This window comes from Panthera pardus, unplaced genomic scaffold, assembly GCF_024362965.1.
Source record: "Panthera pardus isolate Hobbes unplaced genomic scaffold, ASM2436296v1 HiC_scaffold_13, whole genome shotgun sequence".
In the NCBI taxonomy this organism is placed as follows: domain Eukaryota; kingdom Metazoa; phylum Chordata; class Mammalia; order Carnivora; family Felidae; genus Panthera; species Panthera pardus.
The window spans coordinates 100,876,735-100,898,177 of record NW_026526688.1 but is presented as its reverse complement, the minus strand read 5'-3'; the positions used below and the strand labels follow the sequence as shown (position 1 = coordinate 100,898,177).

The 21,443-nt window shown below is 39.0% G+C and overlaps 1 protein-coding gene across 2 annotated transcripts in view; it reads left to right on the top strand.

Annotated features, from left to right (window-relative positions):
- SPATA5 (spermatogenesis associated 5) overlaps positions 1-20,757 on the top strand; it is a 360,776-nt gene extending 340,019 nt beyond the window's left edge. For both annotated transcript variants that reach the window (XM_019419021.2, XM_019419030.2), the window contains one exon: positions 17,461-20,757. In XM_019419021.2, coding sequence (XP_019274566.2) covers positions 17,461-17,637 — 177 coding nt within the window. In that variant the 3' untranslated portion in view covers positions 17,638-20,757. The remainder of the gene's footprint in view (positions 1-17,460) is intronic.
- Positions 20,758-21,443: the final 686 nt, after the last annotated feature.

Below are 21,443 nucleotides of genomic sequence, written 5' to 3'. Positions count from 1 at the left end.
CTGAAGATGAATATTTCAAAGATATTTGCATAGGAGGGATAATTGAAGACATGAGAGGAGATTCATTTTTCAAGAAGTGACAGGTAAAAGACTAGAAACCAAAGGCCAAGAATAATGTATCTATATTGGAAATGTCTATGGCGTGTAAGCATGTGATCTTCTGAGAATTGGAAGCTAGTTCTAGAACATTATCATGTACATGAAAAACTGATGTAGGAGAACCACACTGGTTTGAATCACCAGGATAAAGAAGAGTCCCGATTTTCCTGTTATCACTTCCCTAAGTCCATGATGCTGCTGTATCTGAGCTGACCTTAATCCCACTAGTATCCCCATTAGCACTACTGCTGCCTTTACCATTACAGCAGCCTACTAGTCACAGTAGTGTAACCAGGAGGTAGTGACTGAGTGTGCGCTTCAATAGCCAAGCTTTGGAGAAAAGGCAGGCGGGTTCTGTAGCATGATGCCACTTGGAGATGTGGAGAGGTTCAGCGGTGACTAGAGCTGGTAGAGGCTAGAGGTCTTCAAAGGTTGGTTGGAGCTGAGCAAAGCAGAAAATTGGAAGAACTGAGGCAAAGGAGCCAGAAAATATGATTTTTAAGACTCACCTTTTTTAAATGCTCAACATCACTCATCATCAGGGAACTACAGATCAAAACCACAATGAGATACCACCTTACACCTGTCAGAATGGCTAACATTAACAACGCAGGCAACAACAGATGGTGGTGAGGATGCAAAGAGAAAGGATCTCTTTTGCACTGCTGGTGGTGCAGCCACTCTGGAAAACAGTATGGAGGTTCCTCAAAAAATTAAAAACAGAACTGCCCTACAACCTAGCAGTTGCACTACTAGGCATTTATCCAAGGGATACAGGTGTGCTGTTTCAAAGGGACATATGGACCCCCATGTTTATAGCAGCACTATCGACAATAGCCAAAGTATGAAAAGAGCCCAAGTGTCTATCAACAGATGAATGGATAAAGAAGATGTGGTACATATACACAATGGAGTATTACTTGGCAATCAAAAAGAATGAAATCTTGCCATTCTCATCAATGTGGATGGAACTAGAGGTTTTATGCTAAGTGAGATTAGTCAGAGAAAGACAACTATCATATGACTTCACGCATATGTGGAATGTAAGATACAAAACAGATGAACATAGGGGAAAGGAAGCAAAAATAATATAAAAACAGGGAGGGGGACAAACATAAGAGACTCTTAAATGCAGAGGACAAACAGGGTTGCTGGAGGGGTTGTGGGTGGGGAGATGGCTAAATGGGCAAGGGGCATTAAAGGAAGACACTTGTTGGGATGAGCACAGGGTGTTATACATAGGGAATAAATCACTGGATTCTACTCCTGAAATCATTATTGCACTTGGATATAAATTAAAAAAAAAAAAGACCTTTTTTAAAATTTTGAATGAGCAATGGTTGAAAAGCAAGATTCTGTAATCATATCCATGCTACAGTGAATAGGAGCATCTTAACCTGGTTCTTCTTTGCTTTTCACTTTTGTCCTACTTGACCATTTTAGACTTTGACCAACATATAAATAAGTTTTAAAAAGGAACAAAAGACTGGAAACAACTCAAATGTACATTACTTGGGACCTGGTTGAATAAACTATGCAGTTGTAAACAATAAGAAGTGGTTTCTAGGAAAATTGTTAAGTAAAAAAAGGCAAGGCAGAGAAAAGTGTGAACAGTATGCTAACATTTAAAGAAGAGGATGGCAAGAGAAGGTAGGGAAGCTTCAGTTTTTAAATATATCCCAGCCAATAAATGGAGAAGGAATAACACATAAGAGCACCATTTCGCAATATTTAATGAAGTAAAGGACTTAGACAATCACAAGTAACTATGAAACCATAGAAAACTACTAAACCTTATGTACCCCAACATCATGTATGAAGTATTTGTTCCCAAAACATCAAGCCACTCAAGCCTCTAGATCTTATTATGAGTTTACAGGAAATACAGGAGACAGAGGAACATGTTAAATCACACCACAGAGATGCTGTCAAGAAAATAAAGAACTGTGTAGGACATATAATCCTGTTTCATCAACATAAATTGTAAGGAGAAGACAGAGAGGATTTTTTAGAAATGAGATACATCAACTAAATACAATACGTAGGTCTTATTTTGATCCCAGTTCAAACAGAGCTATGGAATGCGTTTATGAATAAATGGCAGTATTGTAATACTGACTAAATATTGATAATACTAAGGAATTATTGCTACTTTAATGTGGAATAATAATGTGGGTTTTTTAAGGAAAAATCATTCTTTTAAATACATGCTGAAATATTTATGGATTAAATACTAAATATATTAAATATGCTGTGATTCTGGGATTTGCTTTAAAAACTTGAGTGCAGTGGTGAAGTGTAGGCAAAATAAGGTTGGCCATGAGTTGCTTATTGTTAAAGCTAAGCAACAGATTGGTGAGAGGTCACTGTTCGTTATTGTCTACTATTGTGTATATTTGCATTTTCTCTAGTTTAAAAAAAAAAATAAAGGGAGGGAGATACTATTATCTCCCTAAATGTTTACTAAGGATTTTAGTCTCCTCTGTCTCCCCCTTCTTCTCTCTTCTCAGGGGCAAGAATTGGGCAGGTTTACAAAGTATGGTGGTGCTGTCATGAAAGACACTTCCAGTCATCTTTCAGCCACTCAGCTGATATAATGAAGTCAGAGCACTGCAGGCTTCAAATGCTGTCCATTTCATCCCCCTGTTCCTTAAGCCTTGTCAACACACATTTCCAGTTACATGCATTTCCAGTTACAATTGAATTTAGGGACTGTCTCCAAATAAAATTTCCATAACTTCCAAACTAAACAGCTCCAGACTTGAACCTTGTATGTATTAGCTATTTATGGTCCTTCCCCCATAAAAAGTTGAGTTTTTGTTTGCTTTCTTTTCTGATTTTCGTTGTGACTTCTCCAACTGATAAGAAAGAGAATGGATTTAACACAAAGATAACTTTAACCATAACCTATTATGGAATCATCATTCAAAAGAATAGCTTTACTTTTTTCCTATAGCTTCCATAATCATTTCCAAAGAAATTGACTGGTGGCCCCTAAGGCTTTTCAACTTTATCATATTTTGGATATCTGTGGCCTGGAAATCAGTTGTACAGCTCAGAATGTTACCTGAACCCCTGATGAGCAGCGTGGTCTAAGAAAACAGCAGCTAGAAACAACTGGAGCCCCCCTGCAGCATGCTGAGCACTGTTTTTTTGGAAGCATGGCCAGCTAGAAGCAAGGGAGGCCATTGCACCACTGGGCACAAGTTCCAGAGTGGCATCTTTTCACAGAACATTTAGAGGTAATATGTTGCCAAGAGAACATTTGAGAGCATTGTATAAGCAACACAAGTTTACTTGCACATAGAGAAAGAGGAAAGCCACTTTTTACATCCTCCCTTTCATTCCTTCCACCCGCCAACATACGCCTGCCTTAAATCACCTGTACTTCCAGCCCTTCCATGGATCTTCACCTCCTGCCTCCAAAAACATTACAGAATTGCCATGTCATCACAGTGTGACCACAGATACACACACACACACACACACACACACACACACACACACACACACACAATTGATTTGGTACAGGGGAATGACCTACCTCAATATGGCCCCATCATCATACCCTTCTCCCCAGCCACAGTGATTGGACCACGGTACTCAGACACTTTCCACAGGAGTTTTCATCACTGAAACTGAGAAAATGAGGACTTGGTAGTGGCTGAAGCTGTAAGATATAAAACATAAAAACCGTATTGCCATGTTTTCTACTATGTGGGGAAAACCACTCTGTAGTTAAAGAGGAATAAAACCAAATAAAGTACAGAGAGAAGCAGAGAATCCTGATAGCATTCCAGTCCCTGGTTCCAGATGGTCTGCTGTGCCCAGCCTCACTCTTGTCCTTAGGTTCTGTTAGATTCAATAATATCCTTATAATAAATTCCTCCTTTTGATTCTAATTAGGTTTCTGTCCCTAGCAGTTGAGCCCTAATATACAGCAGATGTCACAGCTGATTGCACCTATTTCCAGACACAAGAGAAGCTGAGGCAGAATTCAGTCCACCTTGCTCAGAGGCATTCACAAATGTAGTGTGAAAACTACTTATGAGTCTCCTTTGATTAAAGTTAGCCTGGTCGCATTTGTTACGGCAATTAAAGAATACATAGCCTTAAAAGTCTTTTCAGTACTTGGGTTTCTTCTTAAAGTAAATAAATCAAAAGTGTTCATTAAAAGATTGATATAAAAATTTAATAATTCTGAGGTTAACCTAAAAACTTAGCCTAATCTTCCATGGGAACATTTGTGTATGTGTGTGTGGGTTTTAAATTCCACAAATATTACTAAAATGAGCAGCCGGCAGAAAGATGTTTTAAAATATTCTGTTTCAGCATGTAAAATCTCGTTTTATTACAGAATTCTTTTGTTAAAGGCACAGACAGCTATGCTGGGTTACTGCCAGAGTGATGGGATTTTAACAGTTCGGTTAATTTTAAAAGATTTGCAAATGCTGGGTTTCAGAACTACATGGTAAAATGTACTGTGCACTTTAAAAACTGCTTAAACTCATGCCACATCTTGTGAACTTACATTGCATCTGCAAATGAGTGTGCACGTGTATGCACGTGTGTGTGTAAACACAATTGTCTACCTTCATATGTATGTATGTATATGTTTATCTCAAAGAGAACAGAGCTGGGGGGAGAGAGCAAGATGGACCTGTAAAATAATTCAGAATTTCCCTTGGCTTTCCCATTCTTCAGTGTAACTATGGAATGAGTACAAACGATATCTTGAACACACTGTTGCAAAGGTGATATGGGTTTATTTCCAGTTAGATACCAGCATGCTAAAATGGAGGTGCTTGTTCCCAAGGCGTACCCTATCTAAAATCTAGTGATTAGATCTACAAATGAAAAAGTACACCCATAAGAGGAAAGTCTTGACACTTGCTTCAATTTTCTCCATGTTATAACATTATAGAGTGCTTTTATGTGTATGTATTTTACCATTTATAATAGAAAATACATTAAGATTGCAAAATAGCTTCCATTGTATCATAATCCCCTTGTGTTCAGTTGACTCATCTCTGTGAAAAAGAAAAATTCTTTTCATGAGAAATGTCTGTCAGTCTCTTTCCAATGATATATTTTTTTGATGGTTAGGAATCTGAGCAAAGTTTGCCTAGTATAAAACAATTAGGTAAAAGTATGGATACAGTCTTGAAATATATTAAATATACGTACTCAAATTCACTCAATTTTATGTCTTTAGATTTTAAGAACTTAATGAATAATTTGTGCTTTAAAAATTCACCATTAGCTCTTTAATGTACTAACTGCCACATTTCTGATAACCAAGCCAATCCCACTAAGTGATAATTTAAGGCACCTTTTAAATTAAATTTTTAATGATTTTTTTTATTATCAATAAGTAGTTTCATCTACCTTGCTTTCCCACAACACCTTCTACATCTGTTGATTGCTCTAATGGCCTTTCTCATAGTTTTTAGTTTAGTCTTTACAACTAGATATTTTTAAGTCTTTAGGAAACTTTCTGGCTTTTTCATTGCTGAACCTGACATAAACCTTATTCTCTCATAAGCAGTTTTGCAAAGGAGTTTGGGTAACATTAGTTAAGAAGGAATGGTTAGGTTCCATAATCCATTAAGTAATGGACTTAAGGTCAGAAGAGAAACATGTAAGTGTTTTAGTTAGTCTTCATAAACCGAATTATCTTTATTCCCCACCTTGACTTGTACTATGAGTAACTAATGAAAATGATTGTCCTGTGTGGCTTTTACAGGTACTTGTAACTTCTTCTAAGTTGTATCACATACATAATGATTTTAGTATTAAAACGTAAGAGCTGTATCTCATGTGTCTTTCAAATCAATAAACACAAAGATTTTCCTTTTTTTCCCTTTTTAATGGAAATGCAGTATAAGACAATAAGCCATATAATTTTGCAGATAAGAAAACAACCCCATCAGTTTCTAAATACCCAGTGTGTACTGTTATTACCAAACATCAAAGTCTACATTAGGTTTTTAAGTCTGAAAATTCACTTATGGGCTAACTAAAATTGCACATAGTTAATATATGTCACTTGTAAATCCTAATCTTATCTTGGATACTTAGGTTTTTAATTCCTTAACTAGTGTGCTTAAATTTTCAGTCTTTGTGTATTATCTTAGCTTTTTTTTTTTTTTTAATAAATGAAATAGGATATTGGTCTTTAGGTTCCTCTTCATGTCAATAAAGACCTAAGTAAGTTATACCTGGTGGCAGCTGTTGAATGTTTATAAGGTACAAGAGGAAGGTCTAAGAAAGCAAAAACTACTTTCCCGTTACAGTGATTAACTCCACATTGTAACTCCTGTACTCCTCAACTGTGATAATTCTAGCCAAATTACATTCTTACAATAATAAGATAGATATTATTATGAAGCATTCATAGGATTTTAAAAGATTTGAAATATAGTAACTATAGCACAGTGGTTCTTAACCCTTTTTGGATAATGGTTTCTTTTTTAGAATATGATGAACACTTTGAACCATCTTTCTAGAAAAAAAAGAAAAAATATATATGTATATGTAAATTTTTAAGGGTTTCAATATATTCTTAGATCCATTTGGATATCCATAGACCCTAGGTTAAAAATCTTTATTATATGGCCAATAAGCACACAAAACTGGTGAAGTTTTTACATACAATATGATGTGCATAAAGTATAAGTAATTATAAGTAATCTTTTCACTTCCTGTCATGTGCTGATGGTATACGTAGTGTTTGCTCACCAGGACCTATCTTCAGAAGCCCCCTAGCTAGGTACAAATTGTCAAGTCATTTTTTTTCTGTTTAACACAGATAGCCATTAAACAACATGCCATACTTATAAAATGATTTTAGAGATGCCATGCAAGGCTGCTGATCGGCTGGACCAGCATGCAGCCACCCAGAGAATGGAAAAAGAGAAAGGAGCTCACTATAGATTAAGACTGAGCATTAGGGTGGGTGAAATGGGTGAAGGTGGCCAAAAGGTACAAACTTCCAGTTATGAAATAAGTCTTGGAGATGTAATGTACAGCATAGTGACTATAGTTAATAATCGTGTGTTGTATATTTGAAAGTCACTAAGAGAGTAGATCTTAAAAGTTCTCATCACACACACAAAAAAGTGTGTAACTATGTGGTGATGATAGAGTTACACTGTGGTGATCATTTCATAATACATATATATACTGAATCATGTTGTATATCTGAAAGTAATATAATGTCCTATTCCATCATTGCTCAAAAAAAAAAAAAAAAAAATGACTGGCTGTAAAGGGGGAAAAGGATCTAACTCCCAAATACTCTACTCTGTGAGAGCTCAAAGATCCCGAGCTGAACAAAATGCAAAAAAAGCTACCCAGGGCATCTGTGACGCTACAGAGTTTCAGAGGAAACATTTTTATGTGTGTGTTAGTAGGGCAAGATGTGGGGACTGGCTGTGAAGATAGCTGACAGGGGAGAAAACATGTGGTGTGGTTTAACACCACTGCCTACACCTTCCCCCTACCCATCCCCAAAGCCACTACCTCCCTATCTCCCACAACACTGGCAGAGAGGATCAAACCCTCCAGACTTAGAGGAGAGGCTTATAGCAAGCTGACCTTTCCTGGGTCTCCTCTCCCAAAAACATTCCCTGTCCTGCTCTTCTCTCCTCTTTGCCTGGAGCCAACCTCAAGGTCTCCCATTTATGGATGCTTTTACCCAAGAACTGGTACCTTTTCCAGCTTTCTGGCCATAGCTTGGTCAGCAGTCTTACAAGATTCACAAGTACACACCTCCACTTAGGATGAATCATTGTTCCCAAGACGTTTTTACCTTTTTAATCCATAGTAGACAATTATCTTGGCTGCAGTTGTCACAGCAGGAGGTGTGTGTGTGTGTGTGTGTGTGTGTGTGTGTGTGTATGTGTGTGTTTAAGGCAAAAACTAATTTATATCACTGTTCAGAGATGACCTCAGCAGGAGACCTTTTTGCAGACTCCCAAAGGTCAAGGGACATGCTAACCTGTTATGTTGGGGAGTAGAGCAGAGCAAAGGCTGGAGAGCCTTTATGGGACTTCAAGTCTAGTGAGGGAGATAGACATTTACCACAGATAACTCTATATGCTTCCTGGAAACTGTGATATGATAGAATAGTTCAAGTTGCTACCAGACCATTAAACAAGTGATCCTGAAGCAATCAGACCTGGGAAGATAGTGAGGTTGCCTCCAAGAATGCCTCCCAATGGAAACGTTTACACTGAACTTTGAAGGGTAAATAGGTTATATAGGTAAATAGGTTAGCCAGTACTGTGCACATCTTGTTCCATGAAAACATTTTGTTTTCTTCACTGCATTATTCCTGTGGGTACGTTGTACCTGGTACCGTGCAGGTGGTCAATAAAGACTTTTTGAGTAAAGGAATGAATTAGGGGCTCCCAATATCAGTTTGCCCTCTCACCCCTTCCCCTACTACATGGTTCCTGCTTTTTGCATTACCATACCAGTTGGTGTATTTTTTTTTTCAAAACTAAAAATACTTTTTTTCTTATATGGTTTAATTAATGTTAGAAACATTTAAAATTCCCATAGGTACATATGGTTGTAGAAACAGTAAGAATGAAAACTCCCAAGTCTTTCTTTCCCCAGCTCTTTCCTCTGTGGAATGATAGATTCGTTTGTAAATTGTAAAAAAAAAAAAAAAAAAAAAAAAAAAAATGAAAACTAGGATGGGCTTCTCCGAGCAGGTGGTAATGATGAAAGGTTGCACATTTGATGTACATAAACTTAAGTGTTATGTACAGATCATCAAAATTAAGCAACCAATGGACTCCTCCACCTTCTTTAATGTCATTAGGCTTTAGTGTGTTTTTACAGAAATTCTTTTCTTTTGACTCAGTACCAGGCATGGCATTCTAGATAGTGACTTTAACATAATCCCAGATGGATTAATTATCATAAAGCTTATTTTGCAGACAATCTAAGGAATTTAGCCCAAGGGCAATAGGCAATTCCTTAAATCTGAAGTTTGCCCCCCCACGATCCTCACTTCTAGCCTCATCACATAAAAAGTTTTCGGTGAGGTGGCACTGTGAAGTACCCTAAAGCAAGCGCGACTCTTCCCGTCTGAATTCCCTTCTCGGGCCCTGTTTTACGCCGCGAGCTGCTTTCTTGGCAGTTTGGGGCGCCCCTCGCCGTTTGTGCGTGTGACAGCCTGACTTCCATCTGCTGCTCTGCGGCCAGGAGCCTGCTGCGCTCCCTTCAGTCACATCTTTCATGCCCGGCCATTCAGCCACCTTTCAGCACGTCTCAATGGGCCGGGGAGAATGGGCCCTCGGCATCCACATGAGCACATAATCTCCCAGGTAGCCTCCTCCTTGAAGCACCTCCAGTGCACGCTGTTCGCAAACAGCAGGACACCACTCTCTACTGGGCTCCTAATCCCTCCGACACACAGGGGAAGGAGGTCGCCGGGCTGTGAAAGAGAAAAGAAAGGCGAGGGGGCGGGAGGGCGGGAGCGCACACAATGTCAGCCCGCGGCCGCCAGCGGCTGCGCCACAATCAGCGCCAGCTGCAGCCCAATTAAGCTCAACAGGTCACAGGTGTTCCAGACAGAAGATGCTTTTAACAAAACCACTTTCTTGAAAATACCTAAGACTTTTTAAAGCACTGCAGCCCATTTCTTTTGGTGGATTCTTTAAAGCTATTTAGTACACTTGAAATACAAAGAAGCTGAAAAGCACATTTAGGCCTCGCTGGAAGGCGCCCTTTCTTCTTGCCAAACAGCAGGAGCAGCAGCGCGGCCGCCGCAGGGCCCGGGGAGCACCGCTCTGCCTCTGCGTGGATTCTGTGCAGCTGCCCGGGCCCGGGCTGGGGCGGCTCTCTTCTCCGGTTCCATCCCTGCGGATACTCTGCCGCGTACCGTGCCGTTCACCTGCTAGTGCTAGAAACTGCCCCCTGGCTGTATCCCTGTACTCATACCCTGCAGTCCCTAGGCTGCCGCGGCCGGTTCCCTAAGAACTTTGAAGCAGCACTGCCAGGGACTGATTAAACTAGGCACACGAGGTCAGCTTTACAGAGCTGCGGTTCTCACCGTCCGAGGACACCCTATGAATAAGCCTCCTCTTCCGGCACGTTTAAAATTGCCGACTTTTTCTCCACAGATCTGAGGCCTTCCTTTGCCTGCAGAGTGGGGTGATGGGAGCCAAACAGAACGTCAGCTGTGTTACCCTCCCGCCTCTTTTGGAGGACACATAATCTCTGCGAGGTCGTTAGGAACTTGGTGACGGTTAAGTTAGAATTTCAACCTGCCTTTTGGAAGTGCGCAAGCAGTTCTTAGCTCCCCCATTAGGCCTACTTGGGGCAGCATCCCTTTTTCCCAACTTTACATGCCACTCATGGGGATGTGTTCCTGATGTCCTTCTCATAATCTAGTAACAGCCAACAGAAAAGGGCACATACTACCCAGGCCTTGTTTGGAAGTCGAAGCAATTGTACGTAAATTAATGTTGGATTTCTAATCTGTCAGTGCCCAGAAAAGAAGGTGGTGCTCCTGTTAAACTGGAAAGAACACAGGCAGGGCTATAGCACAGGATACCCAAAGTAGCACCCAGCATTTTCAGGTTTTTCTACCCAATGACTAGGTTTTGGTAAAGTCTTTGCCTTGATTATTTGTCACATCATTTTTTTTTTAAACTACTACTGCCTGCTTAGAAACCGTGTGGGTTTTCATTTTCGCAATACCCCTGTTTCTCTTTTACTAAGCTGAGCCACCTGTTTAAACTCTTCTTGTCTCGTGCATTGGGGGAAAGAACCCTAGGCTGTGTATAAGAGGTTTCATTTTTTTTCCACAGTGAAGTAAGACATTGTTCTTATTCTTCATGGCATTCAGAATTCTGCACAATTGCCTCTTTTGCCCTTTTGCATTTAAAAGTGAGGTAATTAGATTTCCCAAGGTTCAATGGTCAAGAGCCTTCTCCTCCTGGGAAGTTGCTTCCCCACACCCTCCCGAGTGGAGTTGTCTCACGTAATCCAGTTATTGCTGTTTTGTTCTTCTAAAGGCACTGCTTTTTCAGAAGGCAAGTATAGCATAAAAATTCATACTCATATGTCCTCTTTCATTGCTGAGTTACTTTTTCCCTGCATTTGAAAATGATTACTATTTTCCTCAGTGACTTTGTTTTGAGGATTTCTAAATATTTTCACTAAAAATCGTTTCCTTTCCTACCTGTTGGGAGCTCATTTCAGATACACCTTAATAGAGAGTTCCTGCTTTTTATGTTGTCTTTCAGGTATCTGTTGGCTCTATTACTATTGTAGAATAAATGAAAAGAGAATTTGTGGCATGTTGGCACCAAAGAAATGAGTGTCATGGCCACCGAAACAACGTGTCTTAGTTTAGCTCTGACAATGAAATCTTAGGCCCACTCTGCTTGTCTCTTGTCTCATTTTCTCATTTTCCCAAACAAATAATACTTTCACTTTTGCAGCAAGGCACATATACATCTTAAAAGTTTGGGAATCAATTTTTTAGTCAAAACTGAAAAAAGAACACAGACTTCAGACACTCAGTTTTACAGAGCCAGCCAAAACAGTGTTGCTTTTCCAGCCTAATGGCGAAAGCAACCTTACTGGTAGTTGGCTAATAATTCATTTAAATGATCTAGTCTGCAGCCTATGGGGGAAGAGGAGGACATGGTGAAGGGATTAGGGGAAAGCTTCCAAAATCCTTTTTGCCAAAGATATTAATGCATTCAAGTGCCAAGAGTTTTCTTTCTAAACGGGTTGGTTTAACATTCCAGACAGTCTGTGATTCAAATTCATCTATTCATCTACACATCTTCTCAAGAGGTTCTTCTGTAGCCTCATGGAAGAAATTCAGCTGAATTCCCCCATCACTGAACAGTCCCAGATTCCATGTGGTTTTGAATGCGATGCCAGGAGAATGATGAGTTGTGTGGTCCCTGTATACACTGTATACATACATATATATGTACATATACATATGTATATATCATATACATATGTATATATACATGTATATACATATGTATATGTATATATGTATATATACATGTATATACATATGTATATGTATATATGTATATATACATGTATATATACATATGTATATACATATATATACATGTATATACATACATATGTATATGTACATATGTATGTGTATATATGTATATGTACATATATGTACACATATGTATATATGTGTATGTATACATGTATGTATATGTATATACATGTATATGTACATATATACATATATATACATGTATACATGTATATGTATATATGTATGTATGTATACAGTGTATACAGTGTATACAGGGACCACACAACTCATCATTCTCCTCGCATCCATATATATATATATATACCATATATATATATATGTATGCCATTCTCCTGGCATACATATATGTGTGTGTGTGTGTGTGTGTGTGTGTGTGTGTGTATATATATACTTAAACTTATCGCATTAGGTTTTCTTACAAACTTTAGAGATAGTAATGAGAAAACTCCTACTTGAAGTTAAAAGCCCTTGTCAGTTTCTATAGTATCCAATCCCAAATAAAGAGAGATGTATTGGCAAATTTAATCTAAAAAAGACCTCACTCTTTCAGAGTTTAATACAGAAAAGAAAATCCATCAACAGTTGATTGATGCCAGGTTATTTTCATCAAATGGGACAAAAGATCACCATTTGCACAGTTTTGGGGTTCTCCCCCCCCCCCACCAAAGCTTCCATTTCAGTCCCCTAACCTAATATTAATTACTGCATTATTAGTAAATTTTCAGGCATGTTTCTTCATTACAGCACAGTTTTTCCCATGACAACACAGCAAAAACGTTCCCGTCCCTATGTAACAAATTTTGATACCTCAGGAAGCTTCCCTCAAAATAACACAGACATACTTGTATTCTTGATAAAATTTCTAATTTCTATTACTTCTAAGGAAGGAACTAGATTTAAGGTAGGTCCCCAGACTAAAACATTGCTTAAGACAATATATGTCACAGTGTTAAACAATTTTTTTACTAATGTAACTGACAAAGTACAACTGACAAAGTATAGGTTATATGAAACATAGATTAAAATATTATAGGATATAGACCAAATATGAAAAAGATACATATAATGTGTACTTTTTGGAAACTTTGTTTATAGCTAAGGAACTGTTCAGTTCGATTCAACAAATATGCATTGACCGTTTATATCTCCAGAACCCAAATGTGTGCTGTGGCTGCTGCCTTTTGACCCCATTAAACAGACTGGTCCTTCTCCAGTATGTTTTTTCTCCCTTGCCCTCTTTTCTCTATTCTGGAATAGGAGAGAGCAAAAGAAAAAAAAAAGGCTATGAAATAGGCAAAAGCCATATTGTGTCCTTAATGAATTGTTTTGTATTGGTTAACACCTTCGAGAACGTTTGCTGAAGATCACCAGTAATTCAAGAGATAGCCACTTATAGGTGTTCTGCCAAAACCAGGGCAATTCTGTGTATTGTGGGAAACAGAGTATATGTACTGTTACCTAAAACTTGATCACGAAATACTTGTTCCTCTGAAAAGACATTAGTATGGCAGGGCAAATGCTGGCAGGGGCCCTGAGAGCAAGCTGCACTTTTCTTGGGAAGTATGGTATCTTTGGAACTCATGCTAAAGTAAGTGACCCCAGAGCAAATAGAAACCACCCATCATGAAATGAGCCTCCTAAGAATACTTCCATTTTCACACCTACCTTTCTATTTGGGTTAGGAGAGAGAATCAATAATCCAATTAATGCTTTCATTTTGGAATTTCTAAGAAGCTCTTTCATGAGGAAGAAATAAAAACAAAGGAACCTTTAGGAGTTATTCTCTCTCAGCTGCTTGTGCATCAGCTGCTTGTGAATTGGGTTTAGAGATTTAGAGATGACTGTCATTGACTAGCCTTCACTGTCATTATGGCCCACATGACTTCTGAAAACTATCATTGTTATTTTTAGTGACATTTTGATGACAGAACTTGTCTCTCTCTCTCTCTCTCTCTCTCTCTCTCTCTCTCTCTCTTTTAAATTCTTCATTTTGGCTACTGAGGCTGGAAGAGTACAATCTCTGGTCTCTTTCTCCCCACCTTGCGGTTTCTTTGCTCACTTTATCCCTCCTGCTCGGAATGCCCTTTTCTCCCCTATACGTATATCTAAATTCTGTCCTTCCCAGTTCGGTTTATGAAGCAGTAATTTCTCTCTTCTTTCCATACCAAAGCACTTTTCCTTTTGCCTTGCTTAACAGTACCTCTAATACCATGCCACATTGGACAATTGATGTTCATTCCCTACTGGTTTGGGAATACCAGAAGACAGATACCACATCTTGGACATCTCTGAATCCTCTACCGGGCCTCATCTAGTTGTTATACAGAGTAGTTATTCAGTGGATGTTGATTGATGAAAGAGTGACTGGTTAATGATTTATAGTGTCTTACTTCCTCTCAATTACTAGTTGTGTATTGCTAAGCAAATATGATAGGAAAATAAAAATGGTAGAAAGTATTGCCTAATTGACTGGTTTTTCAGAGCATCCCTGATAAATAATATGAAACAGGAAAACATTTATCGAAGCAAGTGTTGAATTCAGACAGTCCTTCTGCCACTCTGGAAGTGCTAACAACTGTGATCTGTCTTCTGTACAGAGGAAGACACCTTTCTATGTGGCATCTGAATACCAGGATTCAGCTGCTCTGATTCCCTTGTCATTGTCTCTCAAAGGTTCTACAGGGCATCTCTTTCTAACTCAAACATTGTTAGTGCTCTCGTCAAAACTCTCTCCAACTTTTCTATACCTTACAATTTTGTAGTTCTCCAAATTGGATGGAATTGTTAATTAAGGGTCAGGCCAGTCCTAAATATAGTAAGGGAATTACTCTTGAGTGTTAACATATGCTGGAGGCTCTAAGCTACAAACATCCAGCTTTCAAGTGGCTGTTACTGCTCTGACCACATCTCGCCACCAGTGCCCCCCCATCACTGTCCTGGAAGCTGCCACATAAAGGCAAAAAGCAATTTATAGCTTAGGAAAATCTATAGACAGAGATGTGAAGGAAAGAAAGTTGATCTGCAAGAGGAATTGCTCAGGGTTGCTGACCCTAAGGACAGCCTTCAAGGCCTCAGTGACCTGTCACTTCCCATTACCTACATTTCTCTACCATGCCTTGTTAGGCTATCTGAGATTCCAATGATTAGAGTATAACCATTTCTTCTTCTCCCGGTTTGATTACTGTATATTGAGAGAAGGAAGCCTACTAGACTGTTAGTTCTCTTTCTCAGATGTACCAGCAGTGTGAGCTACTCACTATCTGGCCATGTGAACCAAATTCCAGGAACTTGGAGAGGTTCCAGACAGCCTTGTGGTCACCTCTCCCTTTCCTCTGCCCAACCTCCCTACCCCACCCCCCAGCTTACTGTGTTTATCTGGCCACTCTGTTTGCCATGCTCCCATCAGATATTGTACACTATTAGTGGGATCCCTGAATTATACAAAATCGAGGGGCGGGGGGCGGGGGGGGGGGGCGGGGAGTATTCACATAGCAATTAATTAGTACTGTCATTAGCATTGTCTAGCACATGGGGTAGGTACTCAGTAAATGTCTGTAGCCATTATGTACTGGATCCAGTATTCTCTGAGGTAATTCTCAGTTATGAAGTGTGCAAGACATGGCACTGGTGACTTCCGTACTCCACTTAGCATGGGGAAGGACCCACATGATGGAAACATTCCCTGTACTGTCTCAGACGAAGAGCTAGAAGTCCACCAGCCAGCAGGAAATTCAGGCCTTTCTGCCTCTCCCACTGATCCTTCAAACTTTTCAGCCTTGCAGCCATTGCTTCAAATCTTGCAGGTAACAGAAGTGCTGCTGAGATGGAGGGAAGGAAGGAGTTGAGGCTTTTCTCCACTTTGTTCCTTTTTCCTCCCTTCATGGAGGTCCTCAAGGTCCATTTGGAACAGAGTGGAACCATTGGATAGCCAGTTTACCATGCTAGGCATTTCATCTGCTTTTACTGTGCTTATTAATTATTATATCTTGTTTTCAAAATAACTTTCTGCACCAGTATATGTGATGAAGTTATTTTACTAAGCCCTGGAAGTTTTGTTTTTTTCCTTCAACAAGTTGGTAGCCACTCTTTTTGGAAAAGCATTAACATGCATAAGCACTATAGTCAACTTCAGTGCTCATTAATGAAGCCCAGAACTAATAGTTACATTGTCGTAATTTGACAAAGCCATCTAAATCTATGCAAGTTTTTTGAAAGCTCCCTAAACATGCTGCTAAATCCCCTAAAAAGCTACTAAACTGCTTTGGCAGCCATTAGCCCAGCATAAGCAGAGGAACTCTTTTCAGTAAGTGAACAAACAGAGAAAATATGCTGAATGGCTGGACAAATGTGTTTCAGCTGGCCCTTTCATTTACCGATATAAAGGTGCAGTCAGTATCAATCACTGTTTTCCCTGTTGCCCTGAAAATCACAATATCTCTTTTCATCCCACAAGCTCTTTTCACCACAGTAATGTGTCTTTAGAATGACACTGGCATCAGCCTGCTTCCGCTGTCTGAAGTCCAGAGAGCTTAAAAACACATTTCAGGATTCAAGACTTGAACCTTCCTCCCCTTCCGTTTTCCTACCGCCCACTCTGTCCTCCCTCCTTCTGCATCCATTCCACCCCCTCCCCAGATTCTTTTCAATTCTTGCAGCTTTCCTCACTGAGTAAACAAAATTCACTTCTCTGTTCTAAAGTAGCTCTCCAAAGTAAACGTAGAAAACTCTATCTGATATTCCCAAGATTTAAGAACTTGTTCAAGAGATGCACATAAAGAAATGCTTTTACATGTCGGTAATACATCAAAGGTTGAAAGTAATGTGGAAATTCTATGCCATGACAAGGTGTGCTGATGCGCAGGACTTCACTGTATATCGGAGTAGCTCCCTCCTCTGCCCTCACCCCCTTATCACTTGGTTCTTACCTGCCCCCACCACACATACACACTCATCTTTTGTCATCTTGTATTAGAAGTATGTGCCTGTGTGTCTGTTCCACCTTTATCAGTTGTGGGCTTCTTAAGAACGAATGCCATATCTTATATATATCTTTTTGCTGCTCCTGATTCTGAGTACGTACTACATGGTTTTGGAATGAAGGTGATTACTTTTTGTCCTTTTGAAAACTGAAGTGGAATAACCATGAAGATAAATGTTGGCAAGGGTGCTTATAGTTGAAGCAGTTACCACGGATGAATATTTGAAATATATTCAGTTGAATCCATTGAAATATTGATTGTCTTTTCTCTCCCCTTTTTTGTTTTGTATGTTTGTTTTTGTATGTTTTGCTTCAGATTATAGCTGTCTGTAGAGAGGCGGCTCTTCTGGCTCTGGAAGAAGACATTCAAGCCAACCACATTATGAGAAGACATTTTACTCAAGCCTTGAGCACTGTGACACCCAGAATTCCTAAATCATTGAGACGTTTCTATGAAGAGTATCAGGAGAAGAGCGGGCTACATACACTCTGAGAATGTATGCATGTTCAGTATGCTAAAAGTGCTTTCTAGAGAAAACTTGTTTCTTTTTAAAATTTTGTCTTGAGAGTGTCCAAAAAAACCTCTCATAAGCAAAATGTCTGAAATTGAGAGGCTTCAGTGTTTAAAGACATTTTAAATCATATGGATACAATGAAAATGTCCATGAAAATCTTTGGACACAAGTTTAAGTCAGTTTTATCTGGAAATGTGTGCTGTTTTAAAGAGGAAACTTCAGCTTTTTCATTTTTGACCTAGTTTATTCATCTCATGAAATGCTTTCCTCACTCCAGAATCTGTTTCACTGCATTGCTAAATGCCCAGCCTGTGAGCCTCAGTTTTATACGAGAACATAGAAAATGCATGTGGTTGGGCACCTAAGTGGTTCAGTCATTTAAGTGTCCATCTCTTGATTTCAGGCCACAGTTTGTGAGTTCAAGTCCCACATAGGGCTCTGCACTGCCAGCGTGGAGCCTGCTTGGGATTCATTCTCTCTCTCTCTCTCTCCCTCTCCCTCTCCCTCCCTCTCTCTCTTTCTCCCACTTTCCCCCTGCCACTTGCTCCTCTCTCTAAATAAATAAGTAAAAGAAAGTGTGTGTGGATTAATCCATAGTGAGAAATATTTACAGACCATTATTTTTAAAGGCCAGCCAGTGGAATAGACAAATGCACAAACCAAACTTTTGTGGCCTTGTTTCTAGATATGTATTTGTTTTCATTATAATTCACACCTACATGTTTGCTTTGGCCTTCTTAATCTCTACTTATGGCAATAAAAAAAGAGAGAGAGAGAGAGAATTGAGAGTTAGTTCATGTAATCCCCCTTGCCAAGTTTAAAAAATTGGAAACATAGGGGCGCCTGGGTGTCTCAGCAGGTTAAGTGTCTGACTTCTGCTCAGATCGTGATCTCACAGTTCGTGATTTTGAACCCCATGTCAGGCTGTGTGCTGACAGCTCAGAACCTGGAACCTGCTTCACATTCTGTGTCTACCTTTCTCTGTACCCCTCCCCCACTTGTGCTCTGTCTCTGTCTCTGTCTCTGTCTCTCTCTCTCAAAAATAAATAAACATTAAAAAAAATTTTTTTAATTGGAAACATAAGCCCAGTTCAGGCCTAGAGCAATAGACTTGTTTTGTTTTGTTTCATAAGATACTATAAATAAATTGTATGTTCATGTTTTGAGTTGCACACATTTTCAGGTTACCAATAAACTTTTTCATTTCAAAGATAAACCAAATTAATTGTACTATTAGTCATATTTTCTTATGTTGCATTTTAAATATATGTATTTTTGCTCTTAATTCTTTTATCTTTGGAATTTCTTGACACTTTAATATTCTATAAATATCTTTGAAAAACTGTCGGAAATCGATTCCCTGACTTCCAGTTCAGAAACTGGCAATGGAAAGAATGTGCCCTAGATCTTTGAAAATTTCCAGAAAGACAAGTCAGGCAAGAAATACCTGATTATCAAAATAATGGGACTATACAGTTTTGTGGTGGTAGATATTCTGAAGTGATGTCTCAACTGTCTTATCCTTTGACTATCAAAAATAGATTTGCAAGGCGTTTTTTTCCCAGACTACATTGGTTTATTAGTATATACACGAAATCACCAGGGGACAAAGAATATTACTACTATTTAGAGCTCTGTTGTCAAATAGACACTAGTCACATATGACTATTTAAATTCAAATTTTAATGAATTAAAATTAAATAATATTAAAAGTTTAGTTCACCAGACACGTTAACCACATTTCAGGTGTTCAGTAGTCATGTGTGGCAAATGTCTGCCATGTGGACAGAATAAATTGTAGACCACTTCCATCACTCAGAACGTTCTGTTGGTTTCTGCTGATTTAGAACAGAAGGCTTACACAATGAAATAAATAGGACCTCGAAATTACTTTTATGCTTCCCATTTTCCCTTCAGTTATTAGAGGACCATAACTTCTTCCCTCTAAATGCCAAGGGCGCAAAATAAATAAAAGAAAAACCTATCCCCAAAGGCCTAAACAGAAAAAATTTTAAATTCTTGTTGCCAATAAAATAAAAACCAGAACAGCAAGCTTCACCTGACACAGGCTTTCAAGCTGGAAGCTGGGTGGTGGGGAGGAAGGTAGTGATCTCAACAAGGAGTTCAGATGTTAATGGCCACTTAGACCCTTCAACCCATGTGACGTACAAAGTTATAACTGAGCCTCATACAGAATGCCCAGGTCATTAAAGACCAACACCTTCAGTGTAAGGGCAGACTAGAAAAGAAATTCTTCTGCTGGCAAGAGAGGTCACAGGGAGCCCTCTTGACTTAAGTCTGTGCTTTGGATTAAAAAAAGAGGCTCCTCTGAGAATTCTGACTACAAGCTTACCTGACCACAGGTTCCAGGTTTGAATTCGCACCACCTTTGTGATACGGAAACTTGACACCTAAAAATTAACATGAAAACATCCTTGGAGATATCCTTGGAGTGACTAGCAGTTGCAGTAGTCAGAGGAACATATCCTCACCCAGGCCACAGAGGATTCCAACAGCTAAAACCCTGCTTGCAGAGTGTATAATCCCCAAGGTTGTGGATCACTAGAGCCTCACACTCTGCTAGTAGAGCATAAATTGGTACAGCTACTTTGGAAAGCCAGCTAGCATATCTAGTAATGTTGAAGATTCTAGAAACTAAGTGTTCTCTTTGGTGTATATCTCAGAGCAAGTTTTTTACAATGAGGTAACGAATAAGAAAATCATAGCACCATTATTTCTAAGGAGTACGAAACTGGAAACAATCTATCCCATCAGTCAGAGAATGGATTTCTACCCAATACCTACACATTGCTGTACTTATGGCAGTAAAAGTAATTAGAGCTACATGGGAAACAAGAATTTCAAAAAGAACATTTTGGAAGAATACTTGCAATTTTTTTTAAGTTTAAGGCATGCAAAATAATATATGTCGTTTATGGGGACATGTGTAATAAACGACTATGGAATGGAAATGAAAAGCATCAAATACGGGGGAGGAAATTCCTCAAGGGAGAAAAGGCTGAAATGTCATATCTTAAACTGCATGATGTGAATACACGTGTTGATTGCAATACAGTCTACGCTTTTTTTATCCCTAAGTGTTTCATAATAATGCTTAAAAGATGAGCCTTAAATTGGTACATTATGGTGCAAGGGCAAGATGTATCTCTAGCCGTATTCTGCATCCTAACCAACATCACAATCCTGTCATTCCACCCAATCCTTGGACATCCAACTCAATCCACAGTGCCTACCGTTCTGTGTGTCTGGAAAATCAGAAGTACCAGTATGATGGAATAAAATGCAAGAAGGCCAAATAAAAAAAAAAAAAAATCAGGCTTTCAGGACCCAAGAAACACTAGAGAAATTTGTTGGTGAGAGTTTGTGTTTAGGTGATACATGCCTTATGGCAGGGATGGGAGAAATTAAATCTGGAGTCAGACATCTGTTTCCATGACACTGATCACACAGGAGTAGGAAGTTAAGAATTTTAAAAGATTTTAGAGCATTACATCTTTAATCTATTACAAACCAATTATTTTTTATATCTTTAGCTAGCTAACTGTTGCCATTGAAAAGGCAAATAGTCTTTATTTGAATTTTGTGCCCTCTTAATAACAGTACCAGGAAAAAAATAAGAGTCCTAGAAAAGAGCAGGTCTGGTGTCACTAATTACAATTTACCCCAGTGTCATCTGCATGAGACTTTTACTTCTGATTCCAGAGTGTCATATGTATGGATTTAAAATAGCGTGTGAGGAGCGCCTGGGTGGCTCAGTCGGTTA